We start from the raw sequence: 18,081 nt of genomic DNA, 5'->3' as shown, positions 1-18,081 counted from the left end.
TTTCTCTGGGCTGAGCCAGGGGAGTGGTGTGGCCAGTGCTGGCCTCTGTCACACACGAGGCCACCAGGAATTCTGAGCTGGGCAAGTGACACAGGACCATCTGCTGGACATCTGGGCTGTGTTTAACACACCACCAGTGCTTCCAACATCAGCAACATTTTCAGGGAAAAAAAATAATAATCAAAGGCAGCCTTATCTTTCACCCTGCCAGAATGACAAAAAAATATTTGGCTGAGGATTTCTTCAAACTCTGATGAGGTGTGATGGTGCTGAAAGCAGCCAGGACACCCTGCTCAGCAGGAACTCGTGCAGAGGGTGTTTAAATGTGGGCCTGAACCTTCTGGAGACCCTCTAGATGGTGCCACCAGGGAATTGCATTTACTACAAGTAAACCCAAAGTTCATTAAGTCATTGGATGGTTTGGGTTTCAAGGGATCTTAAATCTCATCCAGTGTTTAAATGTGGGGTTGAACCTTCTGGAGACCCTCTGGATGGTGCCACCAAGGAATTTAATTTACTACAAGTAAACCTGGACTTCATAAAGTCATTGGACAATTTGGGCTTGAAGGGACCTTAAATCTCATCCAGTGCCAGCCTTTGCCATGGGCAAGGACAATTTCCATCACCCCAGACTGCTCCAAGCCTTAACCTTGGACATTTCCAGGGATGGGGCAGTCACAGCTTCTCTGGGAAATCCATTCCAGGGCCTCCCCACCCTCAGAGGGAAGAATTCCTCCCCAATATCCATCTCTGTCAGTGTGACCCCGTTCCCCTTGTCCTGTCACTCCGGGCTCTTGTAGAATTCCCTCTCTATCTTTCTCAGGCTTTTCCCTCAGGTAAAACTGCTCAGACCCCATCTCAGCACAGCCAAAATTTGGCTTTGCTGCATGAAACCCTCCCAGCACACCCTGAAATCCGGGTAATTCAAGGTATAATGCTCAGGACAGATGGCCAACTCCATTTCCCAAGGATTTTTTGGCTGAACATGCCATGCTTGCCATGTCACTGCTGCCAGCACAGCAGTCACAAATTCCAGCAGGGAATGACCAAAAAAAAAGCCTCCAAGTTGGTGGCTGTTTTTACAATGACCAACGATTAAATTAGCTTAGTTAAAGGATCTAACACCATGTCTTGAATTTATTCCAGTGTCACAGTTATTGGCAGGGATAAAGTTTCACATGAGCCAATTAACTAAATGCACTATTACTGTATCTCAGCTGCTTAAGCTCATCAGTTAATTAAGAGCTCAGTGTAAGCTGAAAATAGGAATCTTACCTGACACACATCCCAAACATACATTATCTTAATGATTTCATTTTACATTCCCATGTAATGTTCCTCAGGTGCCTGAGGAAAACTGAAAGGTGATTGCTTGGTTTCAAGAAAAGTGAAAGGGAAAGTCACACAAACATTGACAGATTTCATCTAAGAAATTGGATTTCTCAGAACAATACTTGCTGCTTTATTCAGCCCTATTTTAGAAGGTACTTTTCCATAGTAAAGTTAATATTTCACATTCAATTTTGAAACTCAACTCCTCTCTGTTCTCCCGGGCAGTCACCCCAGAGGAAACTCCAGCACCCATGCTGGATAAAGCTCAGAATTTAGTGTAGAAGACATGAGTTACCTCATAAGAAATTCCTACCCTCCAACTACACATCTTGTTAAGAAATCCACATTTATCCCCGAGTTAGAGGCAAGTAATAACAGATAAGGACATCAGTGGATTGCTCAGATAATTAGAAAGCAATCTAAGCTAAAATGAAAAACGTGCAAGCCTTTGTTGCAACTTGTATAAATACCTGGATGTCTTGTACATCCAGGGGGGAAAAAAAACCCCCCAAACCAACCCAAACCTGTAAATGGGAGTGTAAAAATTAAAACTCCCTCCTTTCAAGGCCTTTTTATCCCCTTGTAAAGGGAAAAACAGCCCTGTTAGAGCCTCAAGGATTATTGATGCAATCAGAGAATGGTTTGGGCTGGAAGGGACCTTGAGGGACATCCCCTGCCATGAGCAAGGACACTGCCACTGTCCCAGGTGCTTCATCCAGCCTGGCCTTGGGCACTGCCAGGCATCCAGGGGCAGCCACAGCTGCTGTGCCAGTCACTTCAATCCTAAGTAATTAAAATCCCCCAAAATTAGAAACTTGATCAAGGCCTCCTCCTCCTTGCAGCAACGCCCAGAGAGCACCTTGTGAGCTGGAAGGACCTTGGAGGAGGCACAGGAACCTGCCCTCTTCACTTCAATTGCTGACATGAAGCGAGATTAAAGCAGCCAGAGCCTTTCCACCTTTAGCAAATTAATCTGATCTCTTTCAGAAGTCCCTGAGCACACCAGGCTTTAGCTCTATTAATGGCCGGAGTGGTGCTTGCTCAGTGTTTCCTACGGACACACAGCCCTTGAGGAATTTCCTTTCAAAGGCAGGGATCACAGAATTTGATTGAAAATGCATTTAATTCTCCACAGCTCAGGGCAGGCTCCACACTGGCAGCCCAGGGATGGTGCTGGCAATGCTCTCAGTTGTTTCATGGCCAGCAAAAGCTGAAGCAGGGCTTGGCCATGGGCTGTGCTTGTCTTTTCTAAAAAGCTCCTCACCATAGTGCTCCAGGAGCTCATTTCTCCTGTGGCATCACTGCAAAGCAAGAGCAGAGCTCTTTGTCAGGACAGATGCACTTTTCCTACTTTTCCCCATTATTTAAGGCATAATTGATGTAATAACAGGTTAAATAAGTGAAGATGCTGGACCCTAAAGTGACTGCAAGAAAAGTTCTGAGTTCAAGCAAAACTCTCCATTATCACACAGATCCTCTTCTCACCCCTGCTGCCCTTTCTGCAAGGAAAAATAGCTTCAAATTAAGGATGGGAAGTTTGACTGGCAATGAGAATGCATTATTAAAAAGAGATTCTTATTTCAGCCATCTGAAAACAGGAGCCCACCTCTCCCACAGTTTCTCAGGTGGGATTATTTGCTTTCAGGAGGGAAAGGAACTCCTGAAAGTGTTGGGAAAATCAAACCCCAACACCCAAAGCTGATTTCACTGCGTCCAGGAAATTATTCCAAAGAATGGCTACATGCAAGTCCATGACAAACTCACTAATTACTGTGCTCTAATGAGCAAGCCATGCCCAGGAAGTGCTGATTCCACAGCTCTGAACAAAGGCATCTCAAAGCCCAGAGCAGCAGAACTGGGGCCACTTTCAGACCTGAGGATGAGCAGGAGAAAAATGCATTAAAAACTGAGCAGCATCCACAAAGCTCCCTGTTATTAGCATCAAAACTGCTTTTAGCACACAATAATCCCTGAAATATCTTGGTAGAAAAATGCTCTGTGAGAGAAAAAGGGCTCCTAATTTATTAACCTTCAACAGAAACCAGCAAAAGTTGGAAAGTTTCAAAACACAAGAAAAGAAAAGAAATGGTGCAGGTCCCTGAAGCTGAATTGCATGGCAAGAGTCCCCTCAGCTGGAAAAAACGCCCTGATTAATTCATAATAACCAAAGGAGACGTGTGAAAGAAGGAAGGGTGAATGCAGCGAGCAGAGAGAAATGCACTTTATCAATGGCAGATGAACCCAGCCTGGAAATTTGGCAGGCAGAGCAATCAGATAGCGACAGAATCCTTGAGCAGGCAAACCTGGAAAGAGTTTCAAGGCAAGATTAGATCAGTTGGTAGAATTTCTAAGGCAGAATATTCTGTTTGACACAGCACTGAAGCAGAGATACAGAAGCCTTTGCCATCTTGGATTTTGAAGAACTTTAAGCTGAATTGTCACTACTTAAAAAAATGGATTTTTTTAGTTAATGAAATGGGTTTTGAACAGGCTCAATGATCAGATCAGCAGCTCAGCATCCCTCTGGACAGAGCTGCCAGGAGATGTTAAAGCAGGACACTGGCAGCAACCAAAACACTTCCTCCCCCAGCCCGAAATATCTGCAATATTTTCCTAACTAATGTGAGCTCAATGCAAATTATTAACTCTTGGTAATAAGTTTCCCAGCACAATAAGATAAAACGCTAATGTGGTTCCTGCAGCACACCAATCATCAGGAAAAACATGATCAGAGTCTGAAAGAACAGAAGGGGCATTCCTAAGATAAAACACTTTATTTGGGATGGATAAAGAAGGGAAAAAAATTATAAAGGAACCTGCTGATTTCCCAAAGCAATATTGTGAAGAAGCTGTGATAAGGATCAATTTCAATAAGTTTAAATTAAAAATTCTTGGGGAAATTTGCTCCCTGAGAACTGATTATGACTGATCCTGGGATGGAGGAAGGCTGGGAATGGGGAGTGTTTGGAGCCATCCCACTCCTGTCAAGTTCAAGATAAAAAAGAGAATTTTGCGTTCCCGTTTAAGGGGGTGATTGTGTTTTCCCCACTGCTGAGCACTCCAACACTCCAAAACCCAGCAGATTATTTCAATTTTCAAGCTAAAATTTCAATTTTCAAGCTGCCAGAGAGATAATTTAATCAAAAGCCACGACTTCTCCTCCTCAACTTTAACCTAATTCCTACAACACCAATATTTAGGAGAACTGGAAAGGGCACAAAATGACACCAATGTTTAGGAGAAAGGGCACAAATATTTAGAAAGGGCACAAAACTTCCCAGGGAGGCAGAGCACAGAGCCCTTGAGATTCACCTCTAACAACAGCTGAGAAGAACCTGTGATGGTTTATAAAGGTTTGTGTTATTTAGGAGAATAAAACCCCCAAATCCAAGTGTTTTCAGAGGTTTACAGAAAATAATCTCTACACTCAATTAGAGTCTCCATTCTGAGGCAGAGCTCAAGAACTAAAAGTTTATTTACAACTAAGGGATTTTCATTCTGGTACTGCCTTGTAACACCAAACCACAACAATCTGACAATGCTGCTGCTCCTTTTTTATTCCCAGCTGCCAGACTAAAATCTTGTATTCCCTGCTCTGTTTTCCAGGAGTTTCAGATAAAGCCAAACCCGTGCCTGGAGGATTTTTTGAGTTATTTTAGTGTTGTATTAAAAGGAGAGCCCTGGATACACACAAGGAATGTGATTTGTTGGGATGCACGAAGGCAGCAAAAAATGGGATTTTGCTGTAACATCCACGTGGGGCCCTCCCATCTGTGAGTGACTGGAAGTGTGTGACTTCAGTCAAGCAATAATCATGTGGTTTTCTGTTGAAACTCGAGCTTTTTTGGCACCAGAACTACTTTTAGATCTGGATAAACACACAATGGAGATCTGTGGATGAGAAAAACACACAAAAGAGTGAGAACTTATCTCAAATGAGCATTTCAACCTGTCTCGGGATAATATCCAATATTGATCAGCACTTCACAGAAGGTATTTTTGTTCTAAAAGCACTCATATTTATAGCAACCCATGTGCTTTTAACGAACTTATGTGGGCACAGAGCAGAAAAAAATCACAAAAAAAAAAATCAGTCTGCTACGTGCTTCACCGAGCCAAGTCATCAACATGCAACTCATGAGTGAAATCTAACTCTCAAAAAAATAAAGTTTAAATAGCTCTGTGACAGTTTTCCTCTCCTTCAGCCCTCCCAGTGCTCCTGCTCAGCTGGGAGCTGTGATTTCCCAGTTTCCAGAGCAGGTTTGGTCATTCCAGGCACAGGGAGGATGGGAATGCCCAGGGAAAGGGAGATTTTGGCTCAGCCTCAGCCACGGGGCAGTGGCAAATCTGGGAATGCTGCTCCTTGGAAGTGGAGTGCTCAGCTGAGCATGTTTGACTCTGAGAAACAGAAAAGCTCAAACCTGAGGCATCAGCAGCAGATTCTGCTCTGCTTTAGTGTGAGAGTCTGGGCTCCGTATCAGGGGATGCTGAGCTCTGTGCACAGAGCAGGGAGACAAAACAATTCCTGCTCCAGCTGGGCACCAAGGACAAATGACCCAAATCTCAGCCCAGGAGCACAAACACCGTGGGCTGGAGAGAGAAAAACAAGCAGGGTGGGACTGCCTGGGCTAAAGCTGGAATGGGACAATGAACTGCAAGGTGCAAATGGAGCAGAACTGATCCCAGGGACAGACCCCGTGCCCGGCCGTGCATTTTGGGGCCATTTTGGTTCATCTTGGGTGCAGCCCTGGCTGGGCTCTGGTGCTGCCCAAGGTGCATCCATGGAGGAGATCCTTTAAATAAATCCCTGCTTTATTCTGTAGCTCTGTCCAGCCTCTGTTCTGGGTCAGCCTTCTCAAGGTATCACTGCCACCAAATTTATCCCACCTGGGAATTCACCCACCCAACCTTTGGGTGACCATCATGCTTTCCAAACTGTGCTTCCCAAAACACTTCCCAACTGCTCCTTCCCCTGTATTCTCACCCTGGGGAGGGGTAACAAGCTGGGAGCAGCCACAGCCATGCTAGGTAGGAATGGGATTTGTACCTGCACTAAAAAACCATCTAAAATACATTTGTACGTTCCAAGATTTGGGTGTCCCCTTCATACTCAGGGCTTGTCTCCTCTGAGGGACAAGGAGGCAGCGCAATGCACCAGGAGCATTTAAAAGCTCAATATTCTGCATTAAAGACACTCTTTTGACACAGCCAGCCTCTGTGTGCACCTGAGAGGGAGAAAAACACACCCAAACCCACTGTGAAGGCACAAATCCAGCACGTGTGACACAGGCAGGGCTCGGTGACAGCTTCTCCATGAAATGCTTTGTGCAACCAGTGCAGGGGAATCAACAATTTTCCCTTAAATTCTCCAGCCAGCCATTATCCTGTGCTTGCCGATGCTCTGCTGCAGGCTCAGGTGCTCCCAAAAAAAAACCCCCAAAACAATTGGCAGAGAGGAGAAAACGGCATTTGGCAGCTGCAGGTAGCCTGTGCTGTTCTGTAGGTGCTCTTTTACAGAGCCTGTATTTACCCAGGCAGGCAGGAATCACAGGAGATGAGAGCTCTGTGGCAGGGAAATAAAGCAACAAAGTAAATGCCACGGAGAGATTCTTCTGCTGAATCCACAGTGCCCTTCATCACAGCATGGGAGCAGAGCTGCAGCTCCATGACTGGATTTTAAAAATAGAAAGGTAACAAGCTTCCAATCCCAAAGTGCTGTGCTCTGCTTCCGATGCCATTTCAGGCCTGGGAGTGCTCTCAAAGAGCACACAGCTCCTCTGGGAAAAGGTGAAAAATGCCTCCCTCCAGAATCTGTTGTCTGAACTAACAGAATTATTTATAGTTGCCACATTTATTATACATTATTGTAAACTGGAAGCTGTTACGAGCTATAAAATGTTTATCATTTCAGGGGATGAAAAGTAATTTATTTCTAGAAAAGTGGTGGTAATGCTAGACTGAATATATATGTTTTAAGAGTAAACTTTCCCTGTTAAACATGTGCAGAGCCACCATGCTCTGTGTGACACATTTTCCCATTTTAGCCTCTAATCTTTTCCCCCTGGGCACTACCTGTTCTTGCTGCAAACTGCTGAAGCATTTTCCACTCCCGTTTGTGAAGTGCCTCTGCTTTCATGGTTGAGAATGTGGGGGAAAAAACCACATGACAGATCATGCAGAAACTCCCCAAATCCCCTCCCTTCCACCTCATCAGCAGCACAAGGATGTCTTTATACACACACCCAGATAGACAGGCACACAGAAAATCCTCCAGCACATCTGAGATCCTCCAGGAGCAAAAAAAAAAAAAAAAAAACCAACAAAAAAAAATTCAGTGCTTCAGAGTTCAGAGCTGCGCCCATCTCCTCCCACAAATGGCTTTCAAGCAGGGCTTTGAATTTTCCTTTTTAAATCCTCTCCACTGAGGAGAGGGGGAGATGGGCAGGGAAAAGGACACTGAGAAAAGGCTGGAGGGAGGAGCTGCTAAAACTGCTCTAATCCACATCCCCAGCAGCGTTTCTGCTTTGGGAAGGACAATTTCCAAATGTTTTCCATCAGGCCTGAGAGGTCAAGCGGCTGTGGAGCAGCTCCTGCAAATTGATAGCATCCAATAATTGCTCCTGCATTTATTACCTGCAGAACCTGCAGTGCCCTTGCATTTCCCAGGGCTGGGGAGCCTCAGGATGAGACTGATGGTATTTTAAATATTTAAGGTAGTCTAAGAAAGCCTCATTCAGCATTTGAGACAGTTTTTAATTTATTCCTACAACGGGGATCAGAACAAAACCACTTCCTGCAGTTTTGCTGTGCCCCATCCTTTGTCCAGCTCTCATTGCATTAAATCTGAGTGTGTCAGGGCCAGCACAAGGCAGCAAATGCAAAATTCAGGTTCCAGGTGAACCTTAAATAAACCACAAGAGACGTTTCCCCTGCACACAGGTCAAACAGAGCAGTGCCAGCTGACATCCTGTGCTGGAGGTGTTTTCCACACTCAGTGCCACCAGCATTCCTGCTGCTTTGGGATGCAGGAGGCTTTGGATCCATCACCACCTCTCTGCTATGGAAAACTCAGGCGGAAGCACTGAATTACGCTGCAAACACAACCCCCACGTGAGGGGAAACTTCTTTGTTTCCTTAAAAAACAAACCAAATTTTTAAAAATATCCCTAACAAAACTGACAAGTTCATTTACTTCCTAAGTAGTTGCGCATTTCTGTTTTGTCAACTCTAAAATGCCAGACAACACAGAAGCAGCGGATGAAACTAACTAAAAACCTCAGAGTGCAAGAAAAGTGTTTTATTCTACAGTCAGGTACTGATCCCAGCTTTGTTATTCCTCCACAGAACAGCACAATTTATTGAAAAATGCATCAGACATTTATACACAACGTCTGTCTAGAAAAGAAGATGAAGATTGTTACATCGCACTCTAAATTATAAGGAGGAGTTGTATTCCTTTCTCAATCATGGTCATTTGCTCATGAATTTCCAAATCTTTATATTCTTTCTTTTTTAAAGGCAATCAAAGCAATTAAGGCCAACTTGACCCTTCCTTGTACCTGCAAGAAGACTCACAGGAATTTGCAACTTAACCACGAAGCAAATCTGTATTTCAGGCTTCAAGTGTATTATAATTTGTGACTCATAAATTATATTATTCAACATTCACATGAAAAATAATAGCTATCACATTACTTGCTGCAATGAGAGTGCATGGCTGCTTTGTAGAGTTTATTCAAACTGGCAACTAATAATATTTTCCATTTATCAAAAGTCTCCAAAGCACAATGACTGTTCAATTTATTGTATTTAACATTCAGTGAAGGAGGATGTTGTCGTTTTCAACACTGCAATCCCAAACAGAGAAATTAAAATAAATCACTTCATCTAGAAGCCAAACAAACAATTACATGGAGGAACCAGCCAAAAAGGAAACCAAACAGCTTCGTTTGCCAGCCCTTATTAACAGCAAAAATAACACTTTATTTGGGTTTCTGAGAGCTCCCTGTTATCACCTGGAAAACAAAACCCAGTCCTGTAGCTTACAAATGAAAGGTGTCACAGCAGCAGAGTGACAGCCAGGACAGGAACACCTGGGACTGAATTATCAGGGGGTGGCAGCACCCATTCCCAGACCATAATCACCTCCAGGAGGCTGTGGGCGCCCAGCCCTTGGGAAATAAGAGTTATTAAAGGCTACTTTTATTCCAAAACCCTGCTAAAATCCCTTGTGGAAATCAGACACTGTTTAGGTTGGAAAAGACCTTTAGGATCATCATTAACCCATCACTGCCACCTCTAAACCACATCCCCAGGTGTTCCATCTACACATCCTTTAAATACACCCAGGCACAGAGCAGGAAGGATTCGGAGCAAATTTCATTCATAATAAGCTTTTTTGGTTATTCCATTTAAAAAAAACCCAAAACAAACCATACAAAACACCCCCCCATTAGGACCTAACAGCAAAAGCCAGCTCTGATTTCTGAATATTTTTGCCAGCCCTTTATGCCAGACCAGCAGGAACTACCTGAAATCCAGAGGTGCCTCTTTCAGATGGCAGTGAAAAACCATCCCAGCCTGCACCCAACAGCTCCAACCCACTGAAAAATCCCTCTGGGAGAGTCTTTGTGAGCTCCAGCACAAAAGGGAGGCACCAAATGCTCTTAAGTGCTCAGTCATGAGCTGCTTGTTTAACCCCCCGTGCCAGCCAAGCAGAGCCCGGCTGTATCAGTGCAATTGTGAGCCACAAATCTCACTGCTTAATATGCAAATTCCCCTGGTCAGTCTTGCAGAGAAGCACCATGAAAGCACTTATTGTGACTTCCAATTAGCCATGTGATACGCAGCCCTGCACAGCACTCAAGGAAAATATTTAAGAAACTGTTGTCCAGTTGCTGAGAGCAGAGGTGGAGCACAATATTTGCCTTTCTCTGAGTTAATGAAGCTCCAGCACTGCATCAAACTCCACGGGAGGAATTGAGAGTTGGAATAATCTCCCATTCTGGCAGCCTTATTTCCACTTGGCCCTGTTGTCACTGCTGGGTGATGGGGGCAGCAGGAAAGAAGACAAATTTCAAACAGAATCAGCATCTTTGCTCCCGAGGAAGGGTGACAAGAACTGCAGCAGGCAGGAGAGCATCGTGTCAAGGAGAGCTCAGCAGCAATCAGACAGCTGCAGCCAAAATCCCTAATCTGGAATGACTCCTGCTCCCAGCCACTGCATTCCCTGCTTTTCCCTCACCCCACACGAGTCACAGTCTCACTGAATTCACCACGTCAGACAAAATAACATGCAGCTTCTGAGAGGGGTGAGAGCTGCCACGAGAGAATGAACAGGTTCCTCCTTTTCCTTCTCAAAAAGAAATTGAGGAGCCCTCCAGAAGGACTGGCCTGTGGGGTGGGAGCTGGCACAGCTCTGCTGGTTTTGCTCAACTGAACATACCTGATGTACAGGCACAGGGGCAGAGTTTTCCAGCAGTTCATTCCAAGCCCAAAGCAATGCCAGAAGCACAAGTGAAGAGGTCACACAGCTGGGGAGTGGCTGCAGAACAGTTATTCCTCCCTGCTCTCACCATCCTGCAGGAACTCACCTTTGGCAGGGATGCAGTGCTCAGCTCCTGAAACCTTGGGCTGTTGGGTGGAGCTGAGCTAAAGGGATAAAAACCTGTGTCTATAACCCAATTAATGATGTCCTTTAATGACTCCCCAATAAATCCACCCAGGCCACCCATGACAGTTTGGTGCTGCTGGGCTACAACACACCGAGCATCGAGGCAGGAACTTTTCCTGTCTATGCCAAACAATGTCCTGGTGAAATGAGAACTTGCTAAAAAGAGCAGCGCTAATGAAACAGCTGGTACCAATCTGCAAAGCACATTTCATTTCCAGCCCGATGGGCAGAGCAGCATCTGTTAAATTCTTGGTGAGGAACAGCCTCCTCCTGCTCCGGTCACTGCAAACAGAGCTGTGCAATGAGCTGGCCTTTTGATTAGCTCCATCTCACACATGCAGGCGCACCTGAGGATCCACACCAGCGCTCCTGACACACACACAGGCACATCCTGACCTTGAAAAATGCCCACAGGAAGAGACAAAAGCAGCACACGTGGCCAGGACATGCCGTCAGCTCTGCCAAGCTGCACACGAGCAACGGGAAGTGCTGGCCATGGACAAAAACACTGAGGAGAATACAGGGATGTGACAAATCCTCCTCTCAACTCCAATAACACAATTGAGCACGATTTTACCACTCCCCACTGCCCTGGAATAAATTGAAACTGGGATGAATCAGACTCGAGAGCTGGCTCTGCTCTCACCCAGCATCGCACACAGCCGCTGTTGGCTAATCAAGCTCTTGGGCGCCCGCAATTCTCCAGGAAACTTTTCCATTCTGGGGAAAAGACAAAGCCTCTCCAAAACAAGTCCATCACTGGCAAGCTAGAATCATCATGTTCCAAAACACCTTCCCAGGATTTCGAAACGTTCTGGCCCCGCTCACCGACAGCGATCTGAAAGCGAATGTAGCGGGCGAGGTCACAACCCCCGAGCCGGAGGAAATGAGCCTCATTGGGGAACAGGAAAAAGTCATCTCTCTGCACAGGTCTGAGCTCCAAACCGTGCTCACTTCTGCTTCAGCTGCTTCACTGCCTGATGCCTCCAGACAGAAGCTCCCTGGAGAGAGCAAGCCAGGTTTCAGCCTTGCTGAGGGCACGCTGGCAGAATCCGTAAAGCCCGGAATCAGCGCGGGCTGGACTTTGGCACCTGGGGAGTCACATTTAGGGGAGACACTCAGAGCTTCCCCCAGCTTAACCTACCCCCCCTTTCCTCCTTGTGCAGAGGCAGGAACAGATCTGTAGCATTACAAAACAGGCTATTGCACACTGGAGCTGATTGTTTAAGACAGTCCTAAGAAGCTCATAATTCAAGTGAAATTTCAGCGCTTCTCACTTCGGCGAGACAACCTTAAGGAACATTACCCTGAGAGCATGAATCAACACGAGCCAGCTGACACGAATTTCACATCTCTTACATCTTGGAAGCCCAGCTGCTGTTGTAATGCAGCAGGCACAATGGGTTATTTAACCCCAGAGCAGCAGAGTGCCATGCCCTGGGAGCACCAGGCAGGGACACAGAGAGCCTGCATGGATGGAGCCTGCCCACCTCACACGCTGCTCTGGGGCGTGGAATCTGTTTTACAATATCACCCAGAGCCTGATCGTGTTCTTCTCCTATCTCATTCATTCGATATCACCGGTGAGATAAGAGCAAGGAAATTAAACCCAGCCTATTTCTGTGACATGATCTCACCTCATAACACCAAAGCACATCTCAGTGGAGCTTTTAATGCTATTTTTTGGTTAAGATTTTGGGGTATGTGATGATTCCTGCTGTTCTTTTCCTTTGACTGGTCCAATCTGCTCAGCACACCTGCAGGTTTTTACTGGTTGGTAAATGCGCTCAGTACAGATGCATTTTAGGTAACCCACTCCTTCTCTTTTTACTAATAGAGTATGGAAGACTCACACTACTCAAAGCTATAAAATTCCTTTCAATGACGCTGATGTGATTAAATCCTCAGGAGGTTGTGGAGCCTCCCTCTCTGCAGACATTCCAAACCCACCTGGATGTGTCCCTCTGTCACCTGCTCTGGATGACCCTGCCTCAGTAGGGGGGTTGGTCTGGATGATCTCCAGAGGTCACTCCCCAACTATTGGAGTCCTCAACCCTAATTATTCTGGAATTCTGTGAAATCCCACACAGCTCCTAGCAGCTGGAATTCTGGTATTTCCATGAACTCTGTATCTGGCATGAACCAGCAGATGGTTGGTTCAGATACAACTCCAAGTGCTGCATATTTTTACATTACGGAACGACAGCAAAGGCACTGATGGAAAGAACACCCATCAGCTGGGACATCCGAAATAAAAAACAGACTGATAGATAACATTCTGTAAAACGCAGGGCAAAACACAGACCTAGATCAGCAATTCTCCTCCTGAAATCTGAACCCTGCATGTGTGAGGACTACCTGTAAGTCAAGTGTCCTGTTGGTAGGCTGACTTTAAATGACTATAAAACACACACAGCTCAGCTGGAGAACATCAGGGGTCCACAAACCTGAGAGGGTTGAAAAAGCATTCATTCAGGCATTTAGCTGGAGAGAAACCCGCCGGTGAAAGGCTGCTGACACTGCAGCAGCGTTTGCACGCTGGCTTTGCTGCCCAGGTGGGGCTGCGCTCGCAGGGACCACGCTGCTCCATCCATCCATGCATCCATCCATGCAGCATGTCCTACCGCTCCGGTCCCGCGGGCGGCTGGGGCTGGAGCCAGGCACCTCTCCCGGCTGGAAAATAACCCCGGGCCCCGCAGCACTGCCAGGATCTCAGTGAGCCGGGGAATCATTGCCCGCACACCGCAAGGAGCGGAGCCCGAGGAAAACAAACTTCGGGAGCCCCGGGCAGGGCCTTTCCCCAGCCGGGCTTCATTTCAGCAGGGGCCGCGTCCCTGAGCCCCCCGGCACTGCCCGGCGAGACAGCCCCGACACCGCTCCGGTATGGCCCGGCCCCGGAGCCCCCGGCACAGCCCCCGGTGGACACAGTCCGGTATGGCCCCGGTACAGCCCCCGGTGAGGCCCCGGTGGGCACAGCCCGGGCCATCCCCCGGTACAGCCCCGCACGCCGGGGCCGCGGAGCGGGGCGGGGGCTGAGCCCCGGGGCAGCGCCCGCCGAGCGCCGCCGGCCCGGCAAACTTCGGGCGAACGAGGCAGAGAAGCCGGGGGATGGCCCCGGGCACGATCCGGGCCGGGGCCGGACGCGGCTCCCCCGCCCGCCGCAGGCCCCGGCCCGCAGCGCCCGCCCCGGGGTCCCCCCGCGGGCCCCCCGGGCCGGCCCGCAGCGCTCACCTCCGGTGCCGTCCGAGTTCTCGTTGAGGCTGCCCGAGGAGTCGTGGTGGGAGCCCACACACCCGCCCATGGGGCCCGCAGACCCGCCGCCGAGCCGCCCCCCGCCCCCCTCCCCTGCACCGAGCTCCGCCGCCGGCCGGGCAGGCGCGATGGCTCCGGAGCCGCCTCCCCGCTCCGCAACGCCGCCCCCGGGGCGCGGCCTGCGCCCGGCCTGGCACCGCCCCGGCACCGGGACCGCCCCGGCACCCGCAGGGACCGGGACTGGCGCCGGGACCGGGACTGGGACCGAGACCGCACCGAGACCCGCACCGCCCCGAGATCGCCCCGGGACTGGCATGGACCGGGACTGGGACCGATACCGGGACCGCCCCGGCACCGACACCGGGACCTTTTCTGGCCCGTGGGACTGCCCCGGCACCGGCACCAACACCGACCCTGGCACCAGGATCGGGACCGCCCCGACATCGACACCGACATCGGGACCGCCCCAGTACCGCCCTTGGGACCAGCCCGGCACCGGCACCGGGATGCGGGGCCAGCCCCGAGCCCCCAGCCCGGGCGGGTCCCGCGGCCCTGGGGGCCGGGCCGTGTTTATTCCCTTTTCCCTGTGTTTATTCCCTGATCACTGGGTTTATTCCCTGCTCACTGTTTATTCCCCTCTCACTGTACAGCCCGCGGCTCCCCCGTGCCCTGCTGTGCTCTGCCCCACCCCTGAGGTGTTCAAGGATGGAGCTCTGAGCATCTCGCTCTACTGAAAGGTGTCTCTGCCCAGGGAACAAGAGGATCCGTAAGGTCCCTCCCAATCCAAACCGTTCTGTGATTCTGTGATTTTTCTCTGCACATGAAGAGAAAGGCCACACTTAGATAAATCCCTGCCCCACTACCCAGCCACCCACCCCTGTGTTATCAGACTGCCAGTTTGAAATAAAAACTAAGCATAATAAAAACTCAGTGCTTTTGGTCAATCTGACCAAGCAGCCTTCAGTTCTCTGAGAAGAAAAGTTCAACTCTTGTGCTCTCAATGCCTGGCTGGGTTATCTCATTTCAGCAGCCATCCCAGCCTGGGATTGAGGAGTTACAGTTCCTGCACTATCAGATGCACTGGAGAGCCTTGGAGTAATCAGCAATAAGTCAGAGCACTGAAAAAATGGGAGCAGACAGTGCAAAAAATAAAGCCTGGTAACAGACTGTGCTCTGGGTTCCCCGCACGCTCTGCAAACACGGCAGCTCCATGTTCTTGTACACAGAGCAGCATAAAACAAAACTCAAGCTGAGCATATTTTTCCTCCATAGAGATGACATTGCAAATGTGTTTTTTGGAATTAAAATAGCAGAGCTGTTTGTAGAGTTTCTAGTCTCCAGAGTGAAAAGAACTGATGGACAAAGGCGTTTTTCTGCCATTAATTTCCCTACATAATCTTCATGCCCAAAGCCCAGCCAGCCTTTGGGAAGGCTCTTGTGTTGATAATTAAAATCCCAAACGGATGAGATAAGCTGAGTGCCAAATGCCGAGCACTTTGTCATCTGAGAACAAAAAGGCACAGAGCTCATCTTCTTTATTGGGTCCAAATGGGAAGGTCAGGCCTGCTAAGAAAGCCTAAAGAACAATGATTAGAGTCTGAGCACATGCCCACTAATTACAACAAAAGCAAAAACTCCTTGTCTGTGCAGACATTTAAACCAGATCAAGGAGCCCCACAGAGCTCAGTTGTTTTACTTTCAGATTTTATCTGAGGGCCACGAGGGAGTTTGCCCATATATCCACTGTATGATCAAAGATATTGCAGAATCACAAAATCAGGTTGGAAAAGAGCTCCAAGACCTCAGAGTGCCACCTGTGCCCGATGCCCACCTTGTCCCCAGAGCACTGAGTGCCACCTCCAGGTGACACCTCCAGGGACGGGCACTCCAAAACTCCCTGAGCATCCCATTCCTGAGATATGTCAGGCTGAGGGGGAGGGATTCAATATTATTTATTCAAAACTGTAAGGAGGAAGGCAAAATTCAAAATTCAAAAATTTGGAAGGCAGTTGCAAATTGTCCTAGAAGTAGGTGTTGCTGTGAGGATTTTTCATCAGAGCACATAAATTTGCAGGGAATCATGGATTGTGGGGAGGCCCTAGGGGTGCACATTCCCTTGGGAGGATATCTGGGTATCTGGTGCCCAGTGAGACCCCAAAGCTGGTGGAACCCAACGTGACTCTGCTCCAGAGTAGGGCGACTGCAGGGCTGTGGGCTGGCGTGGGAAAGTCTGCTGGTGGAGCCTTGGAAAAACACAGCAGAGCTTGTTATTCTGCCTGTTTGGGGCTGAACTCTCTCGCTGGACACCTCGTTGTTCTCTCTCACATTGTATGGAGCACATATTTATCATATGTACATTTTTGTGCGCATACAAACCCTCAGGATGGGCCAAAATGAATATTTACACCCTGACCCCACGGATCAGGATGTACTAACAAAGTACTGAATTAAAAACAAACATTTTTTTCTAAATGTTTGTTTATTTTGAAGGTTATTCCTCCTCAAAATCAGTTTCCCTGAGCTTTGCAATCAATTTCTGCACCTCAATCTCAGCTCTGCTCCAAACCCACGGCGGGCTTGGACAAGTCAGTAACCTTGGCTGCTGTGTTTGTGTCAGTAGCTCAGTGTTGTCTGCACATCTCTTGGGGGTATGGCCAGGATTAATTAATTAATTCTTGCTCTTTATGACTTGCTAACTGCCTGCAGTGCGTGGGATGTAAAACTTTGAACACCAAAAGTGACTTTTCACTATTAAAGGGTGTCACAGATGCACTGTGCCATGGAGGTACCACTGCCCTGTGTGGTTGGGATTATTTGGGGGTCACAAACCCTACAGTGCCAACAGCTGGCAGATTTTATTGTGGCACAAACCCTGCTGGGCTGTGCTGTCCTGGGAGCACCAGAAGGAGGGAGTTTGTGTAAAAATCACTGAGGAGATCCACGTGCACTGTGTTGGAGCAGAGGGATGGAGCAGCGCTGCTGAGAGAGCTGGGGTTGTTCACCTGGACAGGAGGAGCTTTGGGGTGACACAATTGTGGCCTCACAGTGCCTGAAGGGGCTGCAGGAAAGATGGAGAGAGACAATTTCCAAGAGATAGAGTGACAGGACAAGGGGGAATGGTTTCACATTAACAGAGGGCAGAGATGGATGGGATATTGGGAAGAAATTGTGAAGGTGAGCAGGCCCTGGCACAGGTGCCCAGAAAAGTTCTGGCTGCCTCTGGATCCCTGGCAGTGCCCAAGGCCAGGCTGGACAGGGCTTGGAGCCACCTGGGACAGTGGAAACTGTCCCTGTCATGGCAAAGGGATTGGAACTGGATGATCTTTAAAGCCCCTTCCAACCCAAGCCATTCCATGGCTCTGTGATTGTCACGTTATTCCCCATATAATCCTATATAACCCTCTATAACCTTCTATAACCCTATATAACCCTATACAACCCTCTATAACCCTATATAATCCCATAGAATCCTATAGAATCCTCTATAATCCTATATAATTAAATATTTTCCGCACTTGGCCAGTTTTTCTCCCAGCTGGGCTCTCTCTGTTTGCTCTCAGTGGTGGTGGTGGTGGTGGTGGTGGTGGTGATGGTGGGCTCTGCCATCACATGATGATCCAGAGTGACAAATCTCTGTTCTCTGATGATTCAGCTCTGTGTGGGAACAAGGATGAGATGCTGACAAATTGCATCAGCACCGAAACTTCTCTCTCAGGCATCCACAGTTTGGTTTTTAGCAGTGCTGCTCAGGACAACACTATCAAAGTCTCCACATTGGAAGTGAAATTCTTCCCAGATTTCTGCTTTTGACAGATGGGAAGGGG

At 48.1% G+C, this 18,081-nt stretch overlaps 2 protein-coding genes across 2 annotated transcripts in view; one reads left to right on the top strand and one right to left on the bottom strand.

Annotated features, from left to right (window-relative positions):
* The window catches only part of UBTD2 (ubiquitin domain containing 2), a 42,192-nt gene extending 27,881 nt beyond the window's left edge, over positions 1–14,311 (bottom strand). Inside the window, exon 1 of the mRNA XM_054287953.1 lies at positions 14,237–14,311. Coding sequence (XP_054143928.1) covers positions 14,237–14,306 — 70 coding nt within the window. The 5' untranslated portion in view covers positions 14,307–14,311. The remainder of the gene's footprint in view (positions 1–14,236) is intronic.
* On the top strand, positions 14,305–14,991 carry LOC128944800 (translation initiation factor IF-2-like). Its single transcript, XM_054288245.1, has one exon. It carries the CDS (start codon positions 14,305–14,307, stop codon positions 14,989–14,991), a length of 687 nt encoding a protein of 228 aa, XP_054144220.1.
* Positions 14,992–18,081: the final 3,090 nt, after the last annotated feature.

The sequence above is a fragment of the Melozone crissalis genome, unplaced genomic scaffold, assembly GCF_028551555.1.
Source record: "Melozone crissalis strain CALT ecotype California unplaced genomic scaffold, PUWL_Pcris_2 ptg000061l_1, whole genome shotgun sequence".
Classification (NCBI taxonomy): domain Eukaryota; kingdom Metazoa; phylum Chordata; class Aves; order Passeriformes; family Passerellidae; genus Melozone; species Melozone crissalis.
The sequence above is the reverse complement of the archived record's forward strand: the minus strand, read 5'-3'. Positions and strand labels throughout refer to the sequence as shown.

Bases quoted from the DNA above. Each gene is read 5' to 3' on its own strand.
- LOC128944800 (XM_054288245.1), top strand. From the start codon at position 14,305: ATGGGGCCCGCAGACCCGCCGCCGAGCCGCCCCCCGCCCCCCTCCCCT.